General features: G+C 43.3%; 1 protein-coding gene across 1 annotated transcript; it reads left to right on the top strand.

Moving 5' to 3' along the window:
• Positions 1-4,695: 4,695 nt before the first annotated feature.
• On the top strand, positions 4,696-7,540 carry LOC124652413 (coatomer subunit zeta-2). The gene is made up of 7 exons (XM_047191423.1): positions 4,696-4,800; positions 5,019-5,078; positions 5,533-5,692; positions 6,320-6,467; positions 6,551-6,628; positions 7,067-7,151; positions 7,239-7,540. The coding sequence occupies exons 2-7, from the start codon at positions 5,061-5,063 to the stop codon at positions 7,296-7,298; spliced, it is 549 nt and encodes a 182-aa protein (XP_047047379.1). The 5' UTR covers positions 4,696-4,800; positions 5,019-5,060; the 3' UTR covers positions 7,299-7,540.
• The last annotated feature ends 3,963 nt before the right edge of the window (positions 7,541-11,503 follow it).

Genomic DNA, 11,503 nt, shown 5'->3' with positions numbered 1-11,503 from the left:
GCAGTTTGTGATTTTGTTACCGTGATGCCCTGAAAAGAAAATCTGCCTCTGATTTTCAAATCTCGGGTCTCAAGACTTCCCTGGAATGTAGGCAATTTCAGCTAAGAGTAAGTTCTATTTCTCCACTCGACATCAGCAACGAACCAATTGATCTCACACCTTTGTAGATTCCCTATATGTATAATGAGTTCTTGTGGATGGGCCCAAAGCCCCAAATGTTGGGCATGGGGGTTAGATTGGTAAAAGTCAAGGTGGCAATTTATCTAGATTATGTCGATCAATGTTCATAGTAAATGGACGAGAAAGGTCAATGTGACTATCTTGCCCTTGGTTTCAATTCTGAAAGGACATCTTTTCCCCTAAGTGGATTTTGGTGTCGATGACAAATGACTGGAGACTAATAATATTCATGATGCATAGACAAGGTATTAGTCCCACGGAATTGAAGCAAGTGTGATTTAAGACCCCACCCCTCCCACCAAGCAACAAAGGGTAAGTAATGCTTAAACCTTTTAAGTAATAAAGTGCCTATTATAAAAAAAACAATGGGTAAAAGAACACAACGTCTTTAAATTTCATCTTAGATTCTTTTCCTATCTTCGTGTCATAAGGAATAGTTCTATTTATAGTGGTTTAGTGAAGGACGAAGAGTGTGGATTCTTGACATAAAGATATCATGTACAGTCCCAAAATTCTTGAGCGATAACCCCCAAAATCAACCCTTGCAAAGTTGCCGCAAATGACCCCCCTCCCCCAATCTGTAAAGATGCTCCAAAGGGCCCCTCGGGTTTAGGCTGTACAGGATGCCCCATAGTCCCTAGGGAGAACATGTAGATTTTTGGGGCCCATACAAACAGCTCCCCTTCTTCCCCAAGTGAAGGGGAGGCCAGATATGAGCTATGCACCATTTTGACCTCTGTGAGGTTTCATTCCTCCCTATACCATTTGAGTGGGAGGGTTTTGAAGACCTCTTGAGTTATTTGGGAAGCTTGTTACTCTTGGGTTTATGGAGAACATTAGGCAGTTAGAATTAATCGAAAGCTTCAGGACATGAATTAGGTACATTTTTTTTGTAAAGGTAAGAGTTTTCCTGAAGATCCAGCCTTACCGGAAGAGTTAGCGTTGTGTTGACAAAGCTCATGGAGAAGAAAGCTAGGTCTTAGCGATCATGTGAACTTTGTTTGTAGTAGCCTCACCAATAGAGAGTAGATTCCTCCCAAGGAATTAAACTTCGGGATACACCATTGATTCATTGCGTGCTTCCACTTTAATTTCTTTCCTATCCACTTTACTTCTGCTTAGTTTACGTCTATCATTGCTTAGCTTGTTTGCTACAATAATGTTTTCAGATAGGTTGGCTCATGTAGTTGCATGCTAGTGAACCTCTATATCCAGACTTCCCTATAAATGACAAATTGATTAGAAATTCTAGTCGCATATTGAACCTCCTCTAGTCGACATCTTTGATCCTTCAATTGGTATCTGAGAATAGGATTATCGTGGAAATATTTACCACCTAGCGACTAAAGATTTCTATGAATGTAGCAAATAAAGTGGAGGAGGTTAGAGGCCCAACTCGAGGCTTTGCGAGAAGTCCTTGGAATCACCTTACGTAGAAGGTTTGTATCCATACTAATATAAAATGGCCTCCCATTATGGTGCCTAGGTCATAGCAAACCTTGCATTTAGCTCATTCTGCCCCACACCTTTACTTGATGGAACTCAGTATCCTAATTGGAAAGCTCTTTCGAGATTCATCTGTGTGGTACTAACTTTCATTTGTAGGAAAGTATTTGTATGGTTGTAATCCTAAGGATCCGGGAATCTCACTCCCACAAAATAAGACATCGTCAGTTCACCTATCAAGCTCTTAGAATCCTCCTCAAGTCCCTCTTTGCCAACAATCTTTAACATCGTTCTCCTTTATGATACCATAAGGGTGTTTGGATGTTCTAGAATTCTCGCATGAAGGAAATTAAAGCATATGGTCATGCAAACCTGTAATTTTCAAGATTAAGATGGATTTATATCCTATGGAGCAAGATGAGTCCCCAAATTCCCCAAAGCTTTTTACCCTACTATCAATTACCTTGTCGTTAGGGGGGGGGGGTTCTAATTAAGGATTTGCATGTGACCATGTGGATAATGAGTATTTTCCTCGGTCTGTCACACCAACTCATTTGAACATGGTGTTTCATATTCAATAAATATCGGACTACGGTACCCTCAGCCCGATGGTGTTTACTATTTTCGTCACCCATGAAATCATGGAAATGGATTCTAATTAAGATGATGCTAATTAATCTCCAAGTGACAAAAATATAAGATATGATGCCGGGGGGGGGGCTGGCCTGATCTAGTCGATGAAGCATTTGACCTGGTAATGACCATGGGACACCTCATATTAAGACCAATATGGCACTCAAAGTAAAATTGATGCTAAATCAAGCAAAATTCAAGTGATGGAGAGAGGAGTCACGAGAGTGACAACATGAAGCTAGTATAATAAGGGAGGAATGAGATGTATCTCATAGCAAATGGGTATGGGAAGATGTTTGGCAAGAGGAACAAAGGAAAGATCTTCTCTAATAAAAATTTAATTACTCCGAAGAGGTATTGCTACAATTGTGGTGATGACAAATACTTCATCGCTGAGTATCTAGATCCCAAGAAGATCAGAAATAATTCAAGAATAAGGAATAATATGAGTACACGAAGAATCCCTTCTACAATAACAACAAGCCGTTCAAGAAGGACAAGAAAGCCAATACCTTCGTGGGAAAACAGTACAATTATGATTCCTCTGACTATAACAAAAGAAGTTGGGATTGCCAGGCTAGCCATTTGCATAACATCCAAGCTCATCTACTTCAACAACTAAAATGGGTGTCCCCATTTGCCTCATGGAAAGGGAAAACAAGGTACACACACTTATATTAACTAATGGAACTCCCATTCCGTGTGATGTGAACATAGATGAAGGTAGTAATAGTGAGATGGATGAAGAATATATATTGGAACTCCACGAATTATGAATGCTCTTGGTCGTACCATTGTTGAGCGTTTAAAGGCCTCCTTACTGACTAAAAATATTTCATCATGAGTTACTAGAAAATTTGCATCCGTACTACCATTAGGGTGTTGTGTTATTGTAAAGACTGGGTGTAATTGGTATGTTTCGATATTAATATATTCCCTTTATCGAAAAAGAAAAGTTGCAGGGTCTCTTAATATAAGAAAAAGGATATACATGAAAGTCTTAAGGGTGATATCCACCAAGAGAAGGAGAAGATGATAAAAATGGGTATGATGTTCACAAGGAAAGGAAGAATGTCGTACATAATGCTTGAAATGCTAAAAGGTTTCAAGGAAGCAAGAGTGGATAGCGTGTCAACTCATGAGAAACTTACTGATTTTAAGTACCTCAATAATATCTCCAAATTCATTAAGGGGGAACTCATGAAACTCAAGTTATCCCACGAGAAACTTCAACCTTCTCATGCTAAATTTTTGGTCTCCCCCTCTGCTGGCTTCTCTAATATTATTGATGTTGATGCTTGTATCACTAACTTTTATTTAATTACAAAAATCGATGAAAGTGCTAGATTGAAAGATCAACAGGATAGAGGCTTAATCTCATGCTTTGATCCAAGGTGCGAGAACCCTCAATGATCAACTGAGCAAGCAAAGGGAAATATTTACTAAAAAAGACTTCTTTTATTCCCGAGTTCAGTGACAAGCCAAAAAAGCTTGGTTGCCTCATCGGTACGCCAAGATAAATTATTTCTGCATATTAGACACGAAGGGATTATTGGAGATAATATTGAGAGGTGGGGCTAGTAGGAGCTATCCCACTCTCATTGAGCGTGGGGTACCTTTCATCGTGATCAAGCAATGAACTATTTGGTTCAAAAAGTCCCATCATGTACTCGGTACCTAAAACCAATGTCCGATCTTGTTTTGTTGGACTATGGTTCAGGTGATAATAGTTGGTTGATCGATAGTGGATACACCAGTTATATGAATTGATGTAAAGCAATGTTCGACAAAATCTTGGAAGAATCCCAGGCAATCCAAGTATTGTGTTCGGTGGCAACACAAAATGAAATGAGTTAGGGTTATATATAATTGTTATCATGATTATTTATTTAATCCTTTAATTAGAATGTACAGTCCCTTATAAAACTTTGTACAATCGGATACAATTGCCTATTTATTCATGTTTGCCATGACCATCTTCTTTACTATAAAGGATGGAAAACTGTACTTTAATAGGGGAATTGAAAACTGTCCTGCCCACCAGAGTTCAAATCCCAGATTTGACACTTTGGTGTCTCATAAAGGCGGAATATTCTTTAGTGGGAGGCGACGTTCCCGTCGACAGCGAGGCGCATGTGGTGACTTCGTCAATCTCAGGACCTGCCGGATCAGTTCTTTAACGCAGTCTTTTGGAGGTGCTCATAGGGGTAGAGTGTGCGTGTGTGCGTTCATAGGGGTGAGTGTGCGCGCGTATGTATGAGCGTCTTTGATTGTACTGTGTTTCGCAAAAAAAAAAAAAAAAAAAAAACTGTCCTGCCCGTCTCACTTTTTGATCCCAATCCAACGATGGCAATTGGGCCGGACCAGGCGGGCCTGTTTGAGGCTCGGAGTAGTTTAATCAACGAACAAACTCGTCCATTTCCGTTCGCCTAATCACTTGCCTTTCTTTCTCTAAACTCGGCTGTTGCATCTCAGATCTCGCGGGCACCAACAAACCAGAGCTTTCCCACTCTCCTACTCGGACTCTCTGAAATCTCCCAGGTAAACTCGTCCTCCCTAGATCTCTCGAACCTCCATCCTCAAGAATTCTCTACGATCGATCCGACGCGCGCGTTCGCTACGTGTGATCCGCGCGTGTGGCAGCCATCTCGAGAATTCTCGTTGCTTTGCTTTTTTTGCCCGGATCTGTCGAGAACGGGGCGTTCGGATCCGAGCTTCTGTTGATTTTACCTCTCTCCGTGCGTTTCTTTCCTGGGCAGGAAAAGGAGCTTGGAAGGAGCTGGGGAGGTGGAGAGGAGGCCATGGGGGAATTCTCCAAGGTCCGAAGATTCTTTCCCTGCTGCCGTTAACATATATTCTGATTCTGACTATGTATTTACCTTCGAATGGCGCGTTCAATGTGATATTGTGCTATTAAATTTGGTTCCCAATGCCTGATCGATCGATTAGCCAGATAGAACTATTAGCCGTGCAGAAATGAAGAAAATTAGATTATGATTTATGATCAACACATACCTTTCTGTAAAGCTTATCCATTCTACGTAGAGTAGCGGCGGCCTTTCCCAGTTGATCCACCCCAGTTACCGTATCATAATTTAAGAATTTTCATTTTGAAACCGCAGCTAGAGTTGACAGCTTGATGCTAAAATGTAAAGTGAAGAAAGAAAATACCACGCGATGCTTAGCTTGTAATCTGTCAAGTAAAATGTTGATTGCTGACATATCACACATTATGTATTTAACTATTTATACTGATCCATTACGTTTATGCAGGCGTCTTGCCCTTCTGTGAAGAACATTTTGCTACTTGACTCTGAGGGGAAGCGTGTTGCCGTGAAGTACTTCTCGGATGATTGGCCGAGTAATGCGTCAAGGTTGACCTTTGAAAAGTCTGTTTTCACTAAAACTTTGAAGACAAATGCACGATCTGAAGGTAATTCATTCACTGTGTGTAGCATTTGAATTCATGCCATACCATTTCGTACCACATGTATTAGTGCATGTAGTTGCTGTTGCAACTTCACACCATTAGGCATAGATTGTAATTCACAAAATTAGTTGAGTGTGCCATTAAGCTTCATATTTGAGACCTTAGCTGCAATTGCACATGTACCTAGCTCGGAATTTATGTTGAAGTCCACTATTAATGTATAATGAAGTTAGTCCCAAAGATGTACTTGATGTAAATTAAACAGTGTATATTCCTATATTGTTACTAAGCTATTTGGTAGGAGCATCTTGTTTGATTTTGTTGACAATTATTCTACACTTTGCTGGTTTATGCTATGTACTTAGATCTCATGTAAATCAAACAAGGGCTATTGGCCTAACTGAAAGTATTATTTCATAAACGAATCATGTTAGTTTACTGTTCCTAGCAAATAGTATTAGTTGCATTGAGGAAGCCTGAGTTTCCAATGACCGTGAAATGCTTATTATTGGATGAATGAGAAGTTTCAGGTTCATGTTCATTACTGTACTTATGTCCAACAGTATCAACTATTTTGTTGTCTAACCTTAACTTGGATTTACCTTTGACACCTATGCTAATACTATGCAGCTGAGATAACATTACTTGATGGCTATATTATCGTCTACAAGTTTGTACACGACCTTCACTTTTTCGTCACTGCCGGAGATGACGAGAATGAGCTCATCATATCAAATGTACTACAGGGTTTTGCTGATTCCGTTGGTCTTCTACTCAGGTAGTATACTTGTTCTAGTGTTACTGCATGAACTGGTATATTTGCAAGGCAGCTGGTTCAGGGTGCAACTTTCTGTGCTTCAGGGGTGATGTTGAGAAGAGGACTGCACTTGAGAACTTGGACTTGATACTTCTCTGCATTGATGAGATTATTGATGGCGGGTAAGGATTCCCTGTGATCTATGCTAAATTTCTATCTGCTGTTTCAGAGTCTTCTGCTTAGATGAAAGTGTTGTTGGGCATTTTACTCTTGCGCTATTTGAACATGATGCTGCACCATTATCATAGAGTATTATTCCCTCCGTCCCAAATTAAGTGACTCGGATTTGTTTAGATTCACATGTATCTACACACTAAAAGGCATCTAGATACATGCGAATCTAGACAAATCTGACTCACTTAATTTAGGATGAAGTATTTCCTTTGACTTGGCTTTGTGTTCGTTTTTCTGGATCTCTCATGGAGTTTTTGCTAGAATGAGCACTTCAAATTTCACTTGTTGACGAGATAGCTTTAGGCCCATCTCTGTAGCCAGTGCATGTGCCTTCCAAATTGTTGCAAATATTCTGAAACTATGCAATCGTTTCTGTACTTGCGCAGCATAATTCTTGAGACAGATGCAAACACCATCGCTGGTAAGGTTGCGACCAATGCTGCCGACGGTTCAGTCCCTTTCTCTGAGCAGGTAAGTTTCTGCACCTCCATCCCCGTGCAATCCTCTGTGAGTTACTGCCACATTACTTCTCATGCATTGTCTGTTTGTTCTCTGCAGACGATATCTCAAGCTCTGGCCACAGCTAGGGAACACTTTGCAAGATCTCTTCTCAAATGAACGACCAGCACTTTTTTTTCACTTGTTATTACAACTTGTGTGAGCTCAGGTTGGGCTACTGTATGTTATGTTGGGCCTGTTAGTTGTTACTCACCCTGAGCTGCAGTGCAATTGTGGCAGACAGAAGTAATTAAATGTGACTGGATACTCCTCAGATGCTATGTAATTCTTTTTCATTCGTCAAGTGTCATGTATCTTACATTTTCCGGAAGTATAGAGGAAAATAAAGGCTGTTTTTATCCGCTCTCCAATCCATTAAACAACAGTCGTCTCAAACTGTAAAGGTTCTTGCTACAACGGTCTCTTCCTATGCGTGGACACTACCTTATGTAGGTACATTTTTAATTACTGAGCAGCAGCAGTACCCCTCTCTTTATAACATCGTGCAACATAAGAATGTCTTAGTATCAACGGTATTAGCGCAAACTCCACTTAATATTTGCTTTCGGAGGGGTTTAAATGATCATAAATGGAATGCATGGTACATTTATGTCAATGGTTAATTAATGTAAACTTAACTAGCGAGCCAGATAAGTTTGTATGGAAACTTACTGACTCTGGTTTGTTTTTGGTTAAATCTATGTATTTGGATTACATGAATGGACAAAATCCCCTTGAAAATAATTTTTTTATGTAGTTTCTAAACAACAAGGTGCTTCTAACTAAGGATAATTTGGCTAAGCGTAAGTAGAATGGGTGTTAAAAGTGTTGTTTTTGTGACTCTAATGAAACCATTCATCATTTATTTCTTGCATGTCCTTTTGCTAAAATAGTATGACGCATGGTCTATTTTGCATACAATATACCTCCCTCGTCTAATATTACTAATATGTTTGGCAACTGGTTAAATGGAGTACGGAAGGAACATAAAACCAGAATTCGTATTGGAGTTTCAGCTCTGTGTTGCTCTATTTGGAGATGCTGAAATGATATTATTTTTAACAAATAGAAGGAAACTAATTTTTTGCAGGTTATTCGTCGGGCTACGCACTTTATCCAACTATGGGCCTTTCTCCTCCCGAAGGATCAGCGGGACGATATGGTTAGTGGATGCAACCGGCTGCTGATGGTTGCACATGACTTCTATTTTCAGGCTATTGGGTGGTAGCACATTAATATGATAGACAATGGATAGCTTGTTTATGTGCCTAGCCTTTCTTTGGTTGATTCATGTATCGACCTTGTCTGATCTGTGACTGTAAAGTTAAAATATTGCTATACTCTTTATTTTTTATAAATAAATTAGCCATGTACATCTGTTGATGCAGAGGATAGGGCCATGCTCAAAAATACATTTTTAATTACTACTCCCTTGTTGTACTAAATGAGAGTCGATTAAAAGGGAACAGAGGGAGTACAGCTGTCTTTCTGGATGCAGGCTGTCCGACTTTGGATCATATATCCCCTTCGTGTTCGAATAGTAGGTGCCATGCACACAAAAAAATTCATGAACCCTCATTGATGGGTGCCCAAGCTTCGCTACTGTAAAAGGGGCACCTCGTTTAACAATTTGGAAACAAAGTTTTACATTAGTACACAACAAACCTATAAGACTGGCCATAGTGCTAGTATCATAGGTAGTATCATGCACACTAGGCTCATAAAAATGATGATGTGGCATGCAATTAAGGAGGAGAGATAGGATTAAAGTAACATAGGTAGATACTGTATCATAGCGCACATTACGAGAAAAGTAAATGCCAAATTGATCTTGTACTAGATTTACATGGAGATTCTACAAAACAATAAATTTAGAAGTTTATGATACTACTCTATAATACCACCCACTATAGAGATAGTATCATAGACAAGTATTATATGTATGATACTAGTATATGATACTATGCACTATGACCAACCTAAGAGTGCCGCCGTCGACAAGCCACATCGGCAATCGGCAACGCACATTTCAGGTTGCCTGTGTCCGACATTGGCATAAAAGACACATTTAATTGCTTCACTTTGCAACTAATGACTTGAGAAAAGTCATCAAAACATACCAACATTGATCTAATTTCAAAAATTCGGTCACAACAAAATAACCATGCAGACTGACTTTGATTTAGAATTACGATCCAAAAGATAAACCATTTTTTGAACTTTTAAAGATAAACATTTTGAATTTGGAAATCTAAATAATATATGTTTTATTGGCTACATGCATGGAACAGGACTTCTGCTCCTAGCTTAGTGGGTTTCGGCGCCGTGCGGATGGCTTTCTAAGGGTGTGTTTGGTAGCCCGGTTCATTTGGAATTCACTCTCCCACTTGAGATATCTCACCTCATACAAGTTACTCTCAGATTTTGTAGTATGTTTGTTAGGCCGGCTGTGTTGAAATTAGCTGAGCTCATACTCTGTTTGGTTGCCCTGCACGGGTAGAGATTGGCCCAAGAATTATAAATAATAGAGAGGTCCAAACTTTTACACAAGAGCCCCTACACACAAAAAATAAAAAGCAATCGGGTCCTCACAGGCACCACACTGTGCTGGGATCAATCTCTTCGCCAGTGGCAGGTCGTGGGGCGGCGGTGGCGGGCCATGGGGCGGCGGCAGTTGACGCGACGCGATGATGGGGCGGCGGCGGGCCATGGGGTAGCGGCGGTTCGGCGGTGGCGGGCCGGAGGGCGCCGACGCGAGCTCCTGCCTCTGCTCGTTCGTGCGGGAGTCGAGGAGGACCGGAGCAGGAATAGGACCGGCCTTGGAGCCCTCTCGTCGATGGTCGCGGGTCGTGGGGCGGCGGCGACGGCGGTTCAGCGACACAACGGCGTGAGGAGGCCTCCTCGTCGACGGTGGCGGGCCGGCGAGCTCGTGCCTCTGCTCGGCCGTGCTGGAGTTGTGGAGGTCCGGAGCTGGAAAAGAACCGGCCTGGAGCCTTCTCGTCCACGGTGGCGTGCTGGAGGGCGCCGGCGCGAGCCCCTGCCGTCGTTTGCTCTACCTAGGCCGGCGGGAGAGGAGGCGGGCGGGAAAGGAGGCGGGCGCACGGGGAGAAGGAACGGGGGAGAATGGGTAGGGAAAAGAGATGCGGGCGTGGGTCTGGGGGTGCATCGGGGCACTGCTACAGTTATTTGCGGGATGAGCTCAGCTCAGTCGACCTGCGAAGCTCGATTCGAGCTTCCCAACCCGGCCTGGCTGAGAGCCATTTTTCGTATGAGGCTGGCAGTGTTGAGATGGACCGAGCCGACCTACCAATCAATGTACTGTATCTGTTGTTTAGCTCGGGTGAGATGAGATTCTCTGAGTTCAACCGGGCTAACAAACACACCCTAAGAGCATCTCTAGCAGAGCCTTTATTCTTCCGAACTAAAAAAAGAGAGTTAAGTCTCCCAAAAAACAAAAAGCGAGCGTTTTTTAGCGTGGCGCAGAACAACACCTGTATTCGGAACCGAAAAACGTCGATTTCAAAATTTGCCGGTAAAGTGATCATCGCAAACAAGCAGTAGAACTAAAATTCAAACATATTAGGCATAATTCGGGTGCTACGATCGATAGATACATTGCATTTGAGGTTTTCGTCGGCGACCACCTCCAAAACTAAACTAATTTCGCCGGCGGCGAGCTACTATGCGCGTCGCGACAGACTACGCCGTCGGCGGCCTACTCGGAGTCGAGGTCGACGATCTCCTGCTTCACGCAGCGGACGTCCGCCTCCTTCTGCGCGGCCTCGTACTCGCGCACGGCACGGACGGCTTCCGCTTCCTCGCGGCGGAAGCGCGCGCACGCCTCGGCGGCGGAGATGATGGCCACCTACTGCACCGCTGTCGCCTCCTTCTCGTCGTTGAGGACGAAGTCCCCGGACTGCTGCAGCTGGAGGGTGCGCACCGGCACCTCCTCCTCCTCCTCCTCCTCCTCCTCCTCATCGCTACTGTCCGAGGCGGGCCGCCACGCGCACGGCCGGACGCGGCCGAGGACGACCCCTCACCGCTATTTGCATAGCGCGCGAGCTTCCCCGGCGGCGTCAGACCCCAGTTGGTCTAGCGACGCGCGCTCCGCTTCCGAGCGCCTTCGCCGCGGTTCCATTTGCGCTGCTCGGCCTCCGACTGGAAGACGGGGGGCGCGGCGGAGAGTTGCTCCCGCAAATCCGCCCGCGTCCCCTGCCTCCGCTGTTCGTCCCGGCCATGCGGTCACGGTGGTGGTGGAGAGAGAGGAGAAGCGGCGGCGGTGGCTCCGCGATGGCTCGCCGGAAGTCCAACCGTGCGCGCAGTGG

This window comes from Lolium rigidum, chromosome 5, assembly GCF_022539505.1.
Source record: "Lolium rigidum isolate FL_2022 chromosome 5, APGP_CSIRO_Lrig_0.1, whole genome shotgun sequence".
NCBI lineage: Eukaryota > Viridiplantae > Streptophyta > Magnoliopsida > Poales > Poaceae > Lolium > Lolium rigidum.
Note: the sequence above shows the minus strand (reverse complement) of the source record. Positions and strands in the feature narration are given on the sequence as shown.